We start from the raw sequence: 17,132 nt of genomic DNA on the forward strand, positions 1-17,132 counted from the left end.
CCAATGTTAGGTCAGACTGATTCTATTTCTAAATTGGGAGTTACATACTTTTACATGGATTTATGCAGTTTTTGAGCAAAATAAAATGTAATTCTGCAAGTACAAATTCACCTCACAAACTTGTATGTCTGTGCATGCACGGGAGACCGAGTGTGTGCAAGTGGGTGTGTGTGGGAGTGTGAGTGCCTATGAGACAGTGTGTGTATGTGTGTGAGTGTAATGGGGTATAAGTCTGTGAGAGGGTGTGGGTGTGAGTGTGAGGGATGTATGTGTAAGTATATGAGAGAAAGCTTGTATACGAGAGAGGGTTTGCGTCTGTGCAGTTACAGTCCATGACACTGCAATCTGTTGCTATAAATTCTGTGTTTTAAGATCCTTCCACACAACCACCTGATGAAGAAGCAGCGCTTCAAAAGCTGGCACCTCCAAATAATCATGTTGGACTATAATCTGGTGTTGTGTGATTTTTAACTTTCTCTGTGTGGAGTTTGCACATTCTCCCAGTGTCTGTGTGGGTTTCCACCGAGTGTTCTTGTTTCCTCCCACAGTCCAAAGATGTGTAGGTCAGGGTGAATTGACCATGTTAAATTACTCATAGTGTTGGTGATGTGTCAGTTGGGTGGATCAGCCATGGGAAATGCAAGGTTATGGAGAGGTAACAGTTGGATTCTGGGTGAGATGCTACTTAAGAAGTAAGTGTGGACCCAATGGACCAAATGGCCTATTTCTGTACTGTAAGGATTCTAATGCATTAAAGTGTCCACTACACTTTGTGAGAGTGGATATCTGAGACACACGAGGAGATGTTAGGACAGATGGTCACAAGATTTGTTCAAAAAGTAACAGAAGAATCTTGAAGTGCAGGACCACATATCCCTGAAGTTCACTGAACAGCTACGTCAGTTGTTTCAGAATGACACTTTTTGGAGGATAGTGTCTTATGGAATTTCTGCAAAAAGAAGAAAAAGCAACAGCAACCAACACAGCCTGGGAGAGGTCACTGAAGACACACACACACACACACACACATATACTCCCCCCTGACACACACATACACAGACATACACCCCTCCCTCAAACCCACACACAGACACAATGAAGTGCAGGATATTTACAAATTCCAGAGTCACTGTCCTCACTGAATATGTTTAAGGCTAGGGTTAAATACATTGTTAGAATGACATAAAAAAAGAATAATTTGTATTCCTGAAGAAGGGCTTATGCCCGAAACGTCGCATCTCCTGTTCCCTGGATGCTGCCTGACCTGCAGCACTTTTTCAGCAACACATTTTCAGCAATATTGAAATCCTCTTAATTACCACTAGAGGGAGGCAAGATTGTTTGGTTAACCTGTTGTATTGCAATCTCAATGGTTTCAGAGATTCTACATGAAGATAATAACTCAACAGGTAAAGGGTTCTCTTCCTCAACCGAGTCATGGTGATCTACAGGTTAAACCTGAGAGAGTAACCCTATGGTCCAATGGGATTATGGTGACTTTACCTTTACCTTCATAAACAGGGAGTCTTCCTAAAGGTTGATCTCCACCTGAACTTTAACATAGAGCAAGCAGGCACTAACTAACCTTGACCAAACCATAGAGAAATGAGTTGTAGGGGCTAGGTGTGGACTGACTCAATGGCCTCATCTGCTCTACTGTCCTGTACATGATTCTAAGTTGTTTCACAAAAGGCAGTGTTCTGAGTGTTTGTATAACTTCTCACACTGTCCTAAACTTAAATATATAGACAGTTTCAACAAATTACTAGAAATTAAAACACAAGAACAGTGCATTCAGCTTATTCTGAGGTTGCTGGTCTTTACTGTAACCCCGAGTAAAAAATGAGATCTGCAGATGCTGGAGATCACAGCTGCAAATGTGTTGCTGGTCAAAGCACAGCAGGCCAGGCAGCATCTCAGGAATAGAGAATTTGACGTTTCGAGCATAAGGGCTTATGCTCGAAACGTCGAATTCTCTATTCCTGAGATGCTGCCTGGCCTGCTGTGCTTTGACCAGCAACACATTTACTGTAACCCCACCCAAAAATGTTTTGCATTTGCCTTTTTCAAACATTTATCCCATTCCCTCCTAAATGGCGTTTGAGCCTCTGCCTCAATTTAGCCACTTGTGTTGAAACATCTCTTGGTTCAAAGGTCTTCCTTCTTCCTATGCTTGATTAATTCAGTGGGAATCCTCACTCTCTGTTGCCTTGTTCCACGTAGAAAGGTCCCTGTGTTTCACTTCACCTTCTACAGTTCTGTTCCAGATGGTACCTCTTAATCTCACTGATGCTGTTCCTCCCAGCTCTGATAGGAAGTGACTCAAGACCAAATTCCTCACCCTGACTGATCCATCTCCAACCCCGCACACCCACATTGCTCAATGCTCAGCTACTTTCAAAAGGCAACTGGATCACCAGGGCCCTTTAAAAAACACAGTAGAAAAAGTGTCCGCTTTGGCAGAAGTGGGTCGAGAAGATACTGTTGGGAAAGGTGATTAGGAAAAGAACCAGAAGTGACAAGAGGAGCATTTTAACTTAGAAGGATTGGGATCTGGAAAGCACAGTCTGAGAGTGTGGTGGAGGGTGATTCAAAAAGGAATTTCATAATTTTGTGAACAGAAAGAATTTACAGCTGCAAATCTAACTAAGTTTAGCTTCCAGAGAGCCAGCATTCGGTGCTGCTAACCCTCTACAATATTAATGTAAAATGGAAACAGCAGGGTTTGGGGGTAATGGAAGAAAATCCTTTTCCTTTGCTCCAACATTCCACCTTCTTGGGGGGGGAACGGACATTGCGGATCGTTTGTTCTCAGGGACCCGATTCAGCCGGACACAGAGCTGCGCTGATGATCGCATCGTGATTGGCCAGCGAGCCGGATGTTGGTCCGTCGCCAGCGTGGTCCCCCACTGTGGAGAGGTGAGTGAGTGAGGAGCAAGTCGGGACGGTCTCAGCTCTATTCCTCCATCCTCTCCCCCCCCCCCCACCCTCACTCTCCCCCCCCCCACCCTCACTCTCCCCCCCCACCCTCACTCTCCCCCCCCCACCCTCACTCTCCCTCCCCCCCCACCCTCACTCTCCCCCCCCACCCTCACTCCCCCCCCCCACCCTCACTCTCCCCCCCACCCTCACTCCCCCCCCCCACCCTCACTCTCCCCCCCCCCACCCTCACTCTCCCCCCCCCACCCACCCACTCCCCCCCCCACCCTCTCCCCCCCCACCCCTCACTCTCCCCCCCCACCCTCACTCTCCCCCCCACCCTCACTCTCCCCGTCACCATCTCCTCCACCCTCACCTCTCGTCCTCACTCTCTCCCCTAATCCTTGCTCTCCCCTTTGCACACTCCACCCCACCCCCGCCCCCCCCCCCCCCCAGCCCCCCCCCCACCCTCGCTCTCCACCTCCACCCACTCTCACTGACCCCTTCCCCCACTCACTCACCACCTCCTACATCTACTGTCACTCCAACCTCACCCCACCTCCCTCACTCTCCCCCCCCCCCCCCCCCCCCCCCCCCCCCCCCCCCCCCCCCCCCCCCCCCCCCCCCCCCCCCCCCCACTCACACACACACCTCTGCTGCATGTATAACTCCACACGAGTTGTGCAAACGTTTTGTGAAGGAGATTAACTTTTCTGCTCTAATTAGGAACAGTATGATTCCTGAAGAAGTGTTCTGTCGTCTAACACAACTGTATTACTTCTGATTTCTTTATAATTGTTCGTATCTTTCAACTTATTAGGAACAATCCCGTTTGTCTGGAATTTAGTCTGAAGATGGCATCACGAGGGAAGAGTGAGACGAGCAAACTGAAACGGAACTTAGAAGAGCAGATGGACAGACTGATGCAACAGTTGCAAGATCTTGAGACATGCAGGTGTGGTACAGGAACAGTCAGAAACTTCTGTTTAGATTGTTTTTGTTTTTCTCTCCTGCCATCCCCGTGAAAGTGTAAAATGTGTTGTTCACGAATGGTTTAACATCAAGCGGTATGAAGTGTACAGGCAGCAACTTGCATTTCTGTAGCACCTTCAGCATGGTAAAACGTCTCTCTGATGGTTCATTGGAGTATAACTGGATCATAAATTTCCAGAGTTGTAAAATTATTAAGTTACTAATAACAATGATAATTGGTCAAATCTCATTTTATTATCCGAAACTATTAGAATCTAATTTTTTTTTTAGTAACACTTGATTATATAGATACACTTCTTTATCGGACATTAAAGTGAGAAAACAGAGGTAGAGTACAGTGTAAAATGATGCAAAGGCAGAGGGATTCTGGAACATTATAACAAGTTTAAAGCTACTGATTTGCAGCAAATGGACAACAGCTTGAAGACTGTTCATGGAAATCTGAGAGAGAATAGAGTGTAAATGTCTCACTCTTTCGTAAAATCATTGCAATACCAAGGACATACAACTTGGGAGCAGAAGTAGGCCATTCAACCCAACGAGTAAACTCTGACATTCAATAAGACCATGGCTGATCTGATAACCCTCAACTCTACTTTCCTACCTTTTTCCATAATCCTCGATTCCTTTACTGATTAAAAATCTGTCTATCTCAAACTTGAATTCACATAATGACCCAGTTTCAACAGTTCTTTGTGGTAAAGAATTTGACCAATTCTCTACCCTCTGCAAGATGAAATTCCTGTCTTAGAATGGTAATCCTTTATTTTGAGATTATGCCCTCTAGAATCTCCTACAGAGTGAAATCCAGCCATTTGGCCTAACAAGTCAACACCAACCCTCCAAAGAGTATCCCACCCAGAACTATTCCCCTACTTCATCACTCTACATTTACCCCTGACTAATGCACTTAACCTACACATCCCTTAGGACTACGGGCTATTTAGCATGGCCCATTCACCTAACCTGCACATCTTTGGAATGTGGGAGGAAACTGGAACACCCAGAGGAAACCCACGCAGATACGGGGGGATGTGTAAAGTCCACAAAGCCAGTTGCCCGGGAGTGGAATTGAACCCGGGTCTCTGGCCCTGTGAGGCAGCAGTGAGCTAAGCCACTGTGCCGCACTCAAACTCTCTCACAAGGGGGATCAACCTCTCTGTATTTTACCTGATTTCTTCCCTAAATATGTACAGTTAACAACAGCCACATGAACTAATCCTGATAGGACACTTTCCTTGACTATATACACGGGAACTGAAGATGATCGGGTGAGGAGTAAGTTAATTGGTTAACAACCAGCATAAAGGATGCTCTGAGTTTGGCCTCGTGGCAGTGGAGTGACAGACTATCAGGAACCAAACAAGACAACAAAACAAAGGAGAAAGAGGATCTCAAAGACTGAAAGCTGTGATAGAAACCATTCTGATTAGTCAAAAATAATTGAAATGGATTATATTTCTGTATCAGTCACTACCCGAGTTTGTTGACACAGTCTGTCTGAGAATTTAATAAACTTGTCCAGACTTTGTCTAAGTAAAACCAATTTGCAACAAAGTTTAGCTGCAAATTAAGTCCATACCTGAAAGGGGTACATCCCCACCATTCCCTTTAAATCTGACACTCTGTCTGCAGCAGATCAGTGTGGTATAAATGCTTTTTGAGAGAAGGTCAGAATCTTGAATTCTTAAGTCCCACTATCATGCATCTCAAGATGAACAATCCTTTGGGGAGGTGAAGGACTAGAAGGACCTAACAGTGACCAGTAGTTTCAAGGTTTGGAGCTAAGTGGAAAAAAATACGACTGCTTTGGCATTGTGCAGTATATTATTAACCTGAACGTCAGCCCAGCCGCAATTAAATTTCAAGAAGCTAAAAACCAGGAGAATTAATATTTCAAAAACATCAGCAAGTGTTGTGGGGGTGTTTTAAGAAGCAAAAAAAGAAACCATCAATTAGACTTCCAGCTTCTGTACCAAGAATGTGGTTTTAAGATTGTGTAGGAGCTCAGAGATGATGATATATGTTTAACGGCCAGTAGAATTAGTTCAAACTATGAGAAAGGAATGAGTATGACTTAGAATGAAAGCAAAACCAGTTATTTTCCCTGTGTGTGTGAATGTCTGTCCTTATCTCTCTCTCGTGAAGGTGAAAGTCATTAACTCCATGTCACACAGCCTTGGATGTTGAAATCATAATTTGTTGCTTGTCCTACTTATATATGTGTATATTTTATGTGAGACCAGAGTCACCTTTTAGTTGTGAAAAATTTGCAATGTGTGTGTACCTGGGGCTTGGGAATGGGAACTTTGCACAGATTTTGACATTTTGAACTCATAATCCTTTTATTGGGAAGTTGCAGGAAATTACGAATGTTCCAAATTGGCTCGATTTGGAAAAACATAAAAATTCCATTGCACTTTAAATTAATGATGCTTGTTTAAATGTATTTTTTGGCAGCTGTCCCGTAACATTTTAATTTTGTTTATTGATTATTTGTCCCTTTTTTCCTGCACAAACCGTTTTCAGGGAGGACCTTGAGCCAGAAGAATACGAAGAAACAAAACAGGAGACTTTGGAACAGCTGAGTGAATTCAATGAGTCACTGAAGAAAATCATGTCTGGAGATATGACGTTAGTTGATGAACTCAGCGGGATGCAGCTCGTAAGAAATGGAGCTGACAAATTTGTACTTGTTTTAAACTGGGACTGTCCAGGGCAGCAAGAATTGAACTGTGGCTGTGTCAAAGTGATTTCCTTTCTGCATCAACTTATTTAAATCCTCTCAATGGAAAAGAAACAGAAAATTCTGTTCCCCCAGGCAGCCAGGGACAGGCAGTAAATGCTGACCCAGCCAGCGATACCTGTTGATACAGAGAAAAGAAAACGGAGTTGGTTTACCAGTGTTTGTAGAACGGGAAAGAGCTGATCTTTCCAGTCATTGATCTTTCATCAGAGCTCGAAGGAATGAATGATTGAACACAGGCAGGAGGTGAAACACTTCCAGTAGTTTGCTTTCATTCTGCTTTTCCAGAATTTGCAGTATCCTGCTTTTACACAGTTCCTTTTTTACCTGATACCAGTTTTAGTTTTGAGACATTCCTGGGAAGTATCTTGTGTCATTTCCTGCATCAAAGGTGCAGCATAAATGCAAATTGTCGACTTGAAATGTCTGTAATTTCTCCCAAGCCCAGGCTTAACGATAGCCAGACAGGACGGTTAACAGCTTTGTCAGAAATACTCTTTGGAGCCAGAGATTTGGCTGAGTTTCACTCTTCCTAGTGAATTCTTTAGCGCTGCAGTTACTGAGCTCATTTAATATTTTGTGGTTGGGTTTTTCTTCCCAAACATCATGTGCCATAAACAGGAAGCAGACCGTTTAGTCATTGTCTGTCTTGAATATCGTATTTTGGTGGCAAGGAACAGTCTTCTGTATTATTGACTTTATACAGCACAGTAGCTTAGAGACAGGCAAGTGGATTCACTTGTGCTTTCTCAGGCATGAGATTAAGTGAGTGCATGTATTTTCTGCTGATACAACACAGCTAAGCATTAAGTAAATTTGTCAAACTGTAATAGACCTTCCAGTAAAACTGTAGTTTTAGTTAAGATTGTATTGAATTAGTCTATCAAAACAACTTGTTGAATTTATAGAGTAATTCAGCACAGAAACAGACCCCTCTGTCCAACCAGTCCATGCTGACCATGATCCCAAACTAAACTAGTGCCACTTGCCTGAATTTGACCCCCATATCCCTCCAAACGTTGCACGTTCATGCACTTATCCAACTGTCTTTACTCATTGAATTCTGGGACAGCATGGTCAGTGTTTTGTAGACAAGCTCCAGCTGTGAGAGGCCGACATTGGGCAGAGGGGGAAATAAAATGGAGAATTGAACACGGGGGCGTACTGTCAGATCTTGCCCCTGAAATGCAGAAAGGCAGCCAGTTCAATGGAAGGTTCAGTGATCGTGGCGTCTGAGCATGAAATTTTCAGATTCTGTCAGAGGGAGGCAGTAATGTCGAGGTAATGTCACTGGGCCAGTCATTCTCAAATCTTGAGTTATATTCTGGCCACCTGGGTTCAAATCCCATTTTGGAAGGCGGTTACTGAAATTTGATTTGAATAAAAAGGTGGCCCAGTGTCAACACTGTCTGAGGCTTGGGACTCATGGGAAACAACTGGCTCAATCACCGAGGGCCGAATGGTCTCCTGTGCTGTCGGATTCTATGATGAGTGAAATTAAGTGGGGAGAGAGTGTGGTGGCGTAGAGGGTGTGATATTGGGCCAGTAAGCTAGAGGCTAGGCCACAAACTATCACTAGTTATTGTAAAAACCGTAATTAGTTCACTAATGTACATCATAAAAGGAAATCTTCCAACTTTACCCAGTCTGGTCAGCATATGACTCAAGATCCATGGCAAAGTTGCTGATGCTGAACTGCCCTTTGGGCATTCAGTGATGGGCGATACATATTGGCCTAGCCAGCAATGCCCACAACCTCCGAATTAATCATTTTTAAAAATCACACACTTAGAGTGTGAGCTTTATGGCCTTCAGCTGAGTGCTGCACAGGTTAGTGAGGAAACCTTCCTGAATAGAACATCCCTTGATATAATGGTGAAACACTTCTGCTGGAGAATAACTGCATCACCTCAATTTCGCAACTAAATGTGGATTATCTCAGTCTTCTGCTGAAATACCCAGCATTAAGGCTTCCCTGAGCTCTTATTCTGAGAGAATTGGATTTGGTGGATGTGCCAACATTTGTATCTTCTTTCAGCCTCTAAGGAAGCTTTTAATCTTTATTTTCTTCCCTCCTCTTTGGCAGGCGATCCAAGCAGCCATTAGCCAGGCCTTTAAAACTCCAGAGGTTATCCAAATGTTTGCGAAGAAGCAGCCTGGACAGCTGCGGACCAGGCTGGCCGAGGTAAACACCCCCACAGTGCTTCTGATTAATCTGCTGAACGCTTCAGTCATGCTGTTGGCATTTGTGAGTACGAAGGTTAGACTCAGGACAGATGGTATGACAGATGACGGTTGTACACTACTAGCTCACCGTGTTATTGTTTTAACCCTTTCAGCCCTATACCTATTTACAGTCAGAGTAATATTGAAGGATTACGTTCCAATTAAAGGATCAGGGTGCTTTCATTATAAAATGTATTACATATTTTTCTTTCAATTAAAGTGGTTGAGGATTGCTTTGAGAAGCCTAGATAACACCAATTTTAATTTGATATTTTTTGTTTTGTTCATTCACAGAAAGTGAAGGTAAAGCTAATAATTAATGTCTGTCCTTAATTGCAGCTTGGTGTGCTGGGCCGTATCAGAGAGCAGTTAAGAATTAGCCAGATTACTGTGGGTCTGGAGTCACATTTAGGCCAGTCAGGGTTAAGAAGGCAGATTTCCCTCCCTAGAAGATATTAGTCAATCAGAGGGGGTTTTATGTTAATCTGGTAGCTCTATGATCTAACTGATAACTTTTTATTCTGGATTTGTTAAGTTGCTTGAATTTAAATTCTTCAGCCGCTGTGCTGGGATTGGAACTGGTTGAAAACACTCATTTGATTAATAATCACGAAGCAGACAGATTGTTCTAAATTCCCATCCTTGGATATGAAACTTGGTGTTCTTACTTAACCGGGCCAGATCCCAGCAATGCGATGGACCTTTTGTTTCCCTCTGAGATGACAGGGTGAGTCACTTAGTTGTAGACAGCTCAGCCCCCACTTGCTTGAGGATAAATAAGATGTGATTGACTTCTAACTGCCCTCTGGGCATTTAGGATAGGGGATAAATTGTGACCAAGCCAGCAATGCCCTCGTCCCATGAATGACTTTAAAAAAATTAAAGTATTTCTTAAAAATCTGGCTTTGTTCCCCTTCAGATAGACAGAGATGTAATAGTCGGAAAACTGCCGAGAGATGTCTACACCCAGCAGAAAGTTGAGGTGCTCACAGCGCTGAGGAAGCTGGAAGAGAAGGTAAGGTTGTGTTTTTCAAAATAAAATGGCATTACAAGTCAGTTGGACGACTGTTTTAATGTTAAGAAATATCTAGCGATAGAGCACAAATTGACAAATGAGCTGATTGACCAGCAATGCAGCAAACTATCTTAGAGCAACTATTTACCGTGTATGGGCAACGTTAGTGAACATTGCTTTCACAGAATGAGATTCTTGGTTGCTTTTTGAGAATGTAGACACTAATTAGTGTTCTGCTCCTTCATCCAGCTCACACCTGAAGAAGAAGCTTTTCTCTCAGTAAACGTCAGTGCTGCACTCAGTCAGTTTGAGAAAGTTTCCGGGGGCCTTGGTAAGTCCCAGTGGAGTTCTGCCTTCCGGAGCCGGATTGTTAAACTTTACAGCTCGATAAGATCTGTTCTGACAAATATCAAAATACAGTGGAAATAAGCAATTCCAATTTTGAGATTTTGGTGAGCTTCTGGAAACTTGGGGAGGAGGTTTGAAGAAGATGCTGCAGGAAGTAGCTGGGATGGCGGTGCTGTCCCTCTATGGGTAAGGGACACACTCTGATTGTAGCAACTTCCCTTTCCCACCTTTTTAAGCACTGTTTTGAAAAAAACATGAATCTTGTTCCTGTCTGACTGCCCATGCAACCAAATTAAGGCAAGGGCAGCATCACATTGGCACCATTGGTGCTTTTGACAAGCTCAGACAACCCTTCATATACGCTACTGATTTTAGATTGTGCCACCCTCTCTCGTAGGGACTGATGGGAAATCATGTGGGTCTGGTATCCCCTTGTTTCGCCCTCCCTGCCCAGAACCACCTGCCAAGGGCATGTCACATATTGACTCCTGCTTTTGTTAAGCCAATTATTAACAATAATACATAACTAATACATAACTATATAGAAGCAGAAGTGGAGATTACTGGGGGTGGCTGTGGAGAGAAATCAGAGTTAGCGTTTAAGGTTGGGTGACCCTTCCTCAGAAAGGTTGGCTCTGGTTTCTCTCCATGGATGTTTCCTGACCTGTTGGGCTTCTCCAGAGGTTTCTGCTTTGGTTTCTAATTTCCAGCACCCACAGTTCTTTTGGATTTTATTTACATGGACATATACTTCTCTCAACTATGTAAACGCATTTATGAAGATAGAAAATACATTGAATAAGCCAAAACATTAAAATAGCACTAAATTTTGTTGGACATATTTACAAATTAGCTAGAATTATAGAACTGAAATTTCACCAAAGGAATCGGAGTAGGCCATTCAGGCACTCGTGTTTGCTTCATCATTTTAGATCGGGGATGATTATCTACCCGAATTCCATTCCTCTGTGCTATCCCCATATCCAGTTTTGTTTTGCAATTCGTAATATCATGGTCACAATGCTAATGGAACCGTATCTCTATGTAGTAGAGGAGAAGAAAAAGCCCTCTGTGTGTGTAAGGTTTTGTATTTGCTCTTCAAGCTTGACCTCCATTGAGGGACAGCTCTCAGACACTTGACAAGCCGAGAATAAATGGTCAGGTTGAGCCACGCCCTTTGCCATTCTGCAGAGCTGCGAGCCGTCAGCTCGAACACTTAAGGCAGCAGCAGCAGGCCTCAGCTTACCCAGCCATCCCTCTGTCCTCAACGGGTAGGAAGGTGAAAACGGAATGGAAGAAGATAAAAACAGTTCAGGTCACTGAAACATGGGGAGTGCGTTGGGGGAAATAGCTTAACTCTATGGAATGGAAAGGGTGGCATGACAGCTCAATGGTTAACATTGCTGCCTCACAGCACCAGGGACCGAAGTTCGATTCCACCCTCGGGTGACTGTCTGTGTGGAGTTTGCACATTCTCCCCGTGTCTGCGTGGGTTTCCTCTGGGTGCTCCTGTTTCCTCCCACAGTCCAAAGATGTGCAGGTTAGGTGAATTGGCCATGCTAAATTGCCCGTAGTGTTAGGTAAGGGGTAAATGTAGGGGTATGGGTGGGTTACACTTCGGCGGGTCGGTGTGGACTTGTTGGGCCGAAGGGCCTGTTTCCACACTGTAAGTAATCTAATCTAATCTAGATTGCTAAATTGCTCATAGTTGAAAATGTGTTGCTGGTTAAAGCACAGCAGGTCAGGCAGCATCCCTATCACATCTCCATCGCCCCTCCCCCAAGTCTCTCCTCCCTACCTTTTATCTTAGCCTGCCTGGCACTCTCTCCTCATTCCTGATGAAGGGCTTATGCCCGAAACGTCGAATTTCCTATTCCTTGGATGCTGCCTGACCTGCTGTGCTTTAACCAGCAACACATTTTCAACTGTGATCTCCAGCATCTGCAGACCTCATTTTTTACCCGAAAATTGCTCATAGTGTCAGGGATGCGCAGGTGAGGTGGATTAGCCATGGAGAATGCAGAGATTCAGAGAAGGGGGGTCTGGTTGGTGTGGACCTGATGGGCTGAATGGCCTGTTTCCACACTGTAGGGAATCTAGGGAATCTGACTCAATTAGTAGACTGTACACCTCTGCTTCACCAGTCAGCAGGTTCAGGACCCACCCCAGGGACTCATGCACAGGAATCAAAGCTGACACTCCCCTGCAGTCCAGGGGGAGTGCTGCACTGCTAGAGGTTCTGTTCTTCAGGTGAGACATTAAAGCCAAGGCCCTCTCTGCCTTTTCAGTTGGGCATAAATGAATCCATGACACTATTCAGAAGAGGAGCAATGAAATTCCCCCTGGTCGAAGGACATTCTCCAGCACTTTTGGTGCCTATTTCAGATGTCCAACTGTAGCAATTTGCTTTGTCGAAGTTATCTCTGGTCAATATCCCTCTCTTCAAGTGACATCAAAAATATCAGCTTGTCTGGTCATAATTGCACTGGTGCTTGTGAGGGCTGGCTGTGTGCAGATCAACAGCCCCTCAGGGATTCGTTGGTGACTGTAAAGTATTTTGAGACGAGCAGCGGTTGTGAAAGTCGCTATAAAAATGCAAAGCCTTGTTTTTCTCCCATTACTGTTCAAGAGCTTTTTGAAGAAGCTACAGTCAGTGCAATAACAAGATGTGTGTTTTCTGTTTAAATTCTACAGGAACTGGTGATAAAGTCCTTGCTCTTGCCAGTTCGGGAGTGGAAATCACAAAGAAGTGAGGGGTGACTTAAGATCTAGCCTTCCAGATGCCATCCCGATTATTATTGTTTACATTTTAATGTCTCATTTGTTTTTTTTGTTTCAATCAGAAGAAATGTAAAATCAGAATAGTACTTGTAAATATGTTCTTTGTATGCACAGCCGTTCCAAATCTTTCTCTATGTATTCAACTTTAAACACTAGCATTTTGAATGTCATCCTTTATAAAATAAAAATCTCGTTTACATGTATACCATTCCATCGTTGGTTTACTCCCAATCGAGAGATGACGAAGGTTACGTCAAATCTTTCACTGTCCAGTCTTGTGCAGGTTTTGATTTAAAAGGGAAAAACTCACCAACTTTTCTTTGGCAGCAGATACATGGGAACCTCACCCCCTATAAAGCTCCTGTCTGAACCAAAGACCATCTTGAAGATCTCTGTTCCTTTGCAGTCATAGTATCACAATCCTGGAGCTCCCTAACAGCACTGTGGCTGTACCCACAAGGCATGGACTGCAGCATTTCCAGGTGGTTCACCCCCCCCCCCAGGGGCTGGCCTAGCCAGCAACACCATCAGCCTGTGAAAGATTGTTTTTAAAATGTTCTTTGGGGGATAACAAAAATTTGACCAGGTCATTGATTCATCCAGCACAAAAAGCAAACCCTTCGGTCCAACCCGTCGCACCAACCAGACGTTCCAATCTGACCTAGTCCCATTTACCAGCATTTGGCCCATATCCTTCTAAACACTTCCTATTCATACACCCAGCCAGAAAATTATGCCTGTGATGAGTCATCTAGACTCGAAACATCCACGGATGTTACCTGACCCGCTGTGATCTCCAACGTTTTTTGTTTCCAGTGAAGATTCCAGCATCTGCAGTAATACAGAAAATTATGGGCTTTTGAATTTCCTCATGTTTATTTAAAAAATGACCTTTTTTCTTGTGGGCAAGGGAGATAGTTACAAATGTTCATTCATTATCGCTAATTGTTTTGAGGTGGTAATGTTTGAAGTGAGCTTTTTGTCTTTTGTCCATTGTTCAACATAATATCCTTGTTTTGGTGCTGGTCGGGAATCAGCCACTAGATGGTGTGTGATACTGACCTGGGTTATCTCTCTCTCTCACACTCCCCCTCTCCCTCCCTCTCTCTCTTTTTTTCTCTCTCTCTCTCTCTCTCCCCCTCTGTCTCTCTCTCTCTTTCTCTGTCTGTCTGTCAGTCTCTCTCTCTCTGTCTGGATGGATGTCTCTCTCTCTCTGTCTGTCCGTCTGTGTGTGTGTGTCTCTCTCTCTCTCTCTCTCTCTCCCTCTGTCTGTGTGTGTGTCTCTGTCTGTTTCTCTCTCTGTCTCTGGATGTCTCTGGATGTCTCTCTCTCTGTCTGTCCGTCTGTGTGTGTGTGTGTGTGTCTCTCTCTCTCTTTTTCTCTCTCTCTTTCTCACACATACCTCTCTCCCCCGAGCCAGGCACTTGGCCTCTACTCAAACATCTTTCCATGGCAACACAACTGGAAACTTGGAAGTCAGGAGGAGGCATTGCACAAGAGGTATAAACCTGTGCTACGATACTTAGCACATAATAATTAGTCTTCCGCAGTGCTGCAGCATTCTACTGCCAGAGATGTTAAATATATTGAATTACAAATGCAGTAATATTTCCAACAATATATTTTGTTCCAGTTCTCTCTTGGCAGAACTGGCTATTGCTGTGGTATGGAAATCCTTCCCCACCCCCCATTATGTCATTCTATGTAACCCTAGACAGTTAGTTCTTTGGATACCATCCGTGCAGCCTGTGTAGATATCGCTAATGTCATAGGAAGCACAGAAAATAGGAGCAGGATTAGGCCATTTGGCCCCTCAAGACTGCTCTGCCATTTAGTTTGATCATGGCTGATCACTCAGCTCAGGGGCTGCTGTTCCCACTTTCTTCCCATACCTTTTGATCCCTTTAGCCCTAAGAACTACACCTAACTCCTCCTCGAAAACATTCAATGCCTTGGCTGCCCTCGCTTTCTGTGGCAGAGATTTCCACAGGCTCCCCGCTCTCCGGGTGCAGACATTTCTCCTCATCTCAGTCCTAAGTGGCCCTCCCTCTATCCTTAGTTTATGATCTGTGGTTTTGGAGTACCCAGTCATCAAGAACTTCCTTCCTGCATTGACTCTGTCTAGTCCTGTTCGAATTTTATAGGCTTCTATGAGATTTCCCGTTTGTTCTTCTAACCTCCAGTGAGTAAAGCCCTACCCAACAACAACAAAAACAGAAGTTGCTGGGAAGACTAAGCAAATCTGGCAGCATTTGTGGAGAGAAACAGAGCTAATGTTTAAGGCCCAGTGACCCTTCCTCAGAACCCTAACCAATGCAGAGTCCTAATCAATCCAGTCTCTCTCCATACGTCAGTCCTGCCATTACAGGAACTACCAGTAGCTAAGGAGCTGTTTACAATGACCCAGCCAGTGCAAGAAACCTGGGTGATTCCACTAGGTTTATGCTGGGCAAGTAGAGTTCACGTCTATGTAACTCTTCTCCCATTCAGTCTTTTTTCGAATTGATTTGATTTATTATTGTCACACGTACCTAGGGTACAGTGCAAAGTTCTGTTTTATGTGCAGTAGAGGCAGACCGTACCATACAAAGATCATGGGGTGATGGAACAGACCGAGGAAGACAAAGTTACAGCTGCAGAGAAGGTGCACAAAAAGCCAGATCAGCATTGGATTTGAAATGTGAGCGGTCCATTCAGAAGTCTAATAACAGTGAGGAAGAAGCTGTTGTTGGATCTGTTGGTTACATGTGTTTAAGCTTTTGTATCTTCTATCTGACAGTAGAGGTTGTTATTTTACACTTAACTCCTGATATTTATTGAATTCAAATTCCATCTGCTGTGGCAGGATCCAAACCCAGGCCCAAGAATATTACTGAATTTCCGGATTAATCAAGTGTGTGGCCAGGCTCTGGCGATGGAGGAGACAGGCTTCCTACTTGCGGAATGTTTCAGAGAACACCTCTGGGATACCCGCACCAACTAACCCAACCGCCCCGTGGCTGAACACTAACTCCCCCTCCCACTCCACCAAGGACATGCAGGTCCTTGACCTCCTCCATCGCCAGACCATGGCAACACAACGCCTGAAGGAAGAGCGACTCATCTTCTGCCTCGGAACCCTCCAACCACAAGGGATGAATGCAGATTTCTCCAGCTTCCTCAGTTCCCCTCCCCCCACCTTATCTCAGTCCCAACCCTCGGATTCAGCACCGCCTTCTTGACCTGCAATCTTCTTCCCGATCTCTCCGCCCCCACTCCCTCTCCGGCCTATCATCCTCACCTTCACCTCCTTCCACCTATCGTATTCCTAGCGCCCCTCCCCCAAAGTCCTCCCACCTCCCTACCTTTTATCTCAGCCCGCTTGGCACACCAGCCTCATCCCTGAAGAAGAGCTTATGCCTGAAACGTTGAATCTCCTGCACCTCGGATGCTGCTTGGCCTGCTGCACTTTTCCAGCACCACACTTTTCAACTCAGATCCTCCAACCCTGGCAACATCCTTGTAAATCTTTTCTGAACCCTTTCAAGTTTCACAACATCTTTCCGATAGGAAGGAGACCAGAATTGCACGCAATATTCCTACAGTGGCCTAACCAATGTCCTGTATAGCCGCAAGAGTTGGTGGGCTTGTAGTAGATGTCTGTGGTTAGTCACACTCTCAACTCTGATCTCCATCATTGCAGTCCTCACTTTCTCCTCTGGATTAATAAGTCTAGCGATAATGCCACTGTGCCATCCCCTCCCTACATGGTGACAGATGGAGACATGGGAGCGGATGGAGTCCATCCTACATCATGGCTGATGGTCTACTTCAATGCCATATCCCCATGTCAGCCCTCGGATTCTTGATGCCATGAGAAGCTAGTCAAGACCTGATACACATTGGGACATGTCACGGGTCTGATGAAAACACCATCAAAGATTCTCAAAACCTCGGGGATTGAGAACATTTGAGAAGGGAACAGCGATCATAAGCAAGGAGGAGAAAACAGAAGTTGCAGTCAATGAACAAGCAATAAGTTCCCAGCCCTGAGGTTTTCCTCACTTGACTGGAACCCTGCTGAGCTGAGCAAACCTTTACAACAAGAATGAGCTGTGGATAACT

General features: G+C 44.5%; 1 protein-coding gene across 1 annotated transcript; it reads left to right on the forward strand.

Annotated features, from left to right (window-relative positions):
• The first annotated feature begins 2,835 nt into the window (after positions 1–2,835).
• On the forward strand, positions 2,836–13,231 carry lzic (leucine zipper and CTNNBIP1 domain containing). The gene is made up of 7 exons (XM_060852052.1): positions 2,836–2,919; positions 3,740–3,874; positions 6,442–6,577; positions 8,745–8,843; positions 9,804–9,899; positions 10,149–10,230; positions 12,942–13,231. The coding sequence occupies exons 2-7, from the start codon at positions 3,774–3,776 to the stop codon at positions 12,998–13,000; spliced, it is 573 nt and encodes a 190-aa protein (XP_060708035.1). The 5' UTR covers positions 2,836–2,919; positions 3,740–3,773; the 3' UTR covers positions 13,001–13,231.
• Positions 13,232–17,132: the final 3,901 nt, after the last annotated feature.

The sequence above is a fragment of the Hemiscyllium ocellatum genome, chromosome 37 (assembly GCF_020745735.1).
Source record: "Hemiscyllium ocellatum isolate sHemOce1 chromosome 37, sHemOce1.pat.X.cur, whole genome shotgun sequence".
Classification (NCBI taxonomy): domain Eukaryota; kingdom Metazoa; phylum Chordata; class Chondrichthyes; order Orectolobiformes; family Hemiscylliidae; genus Hemiscyllium; species Hemiscyllium ocellatum.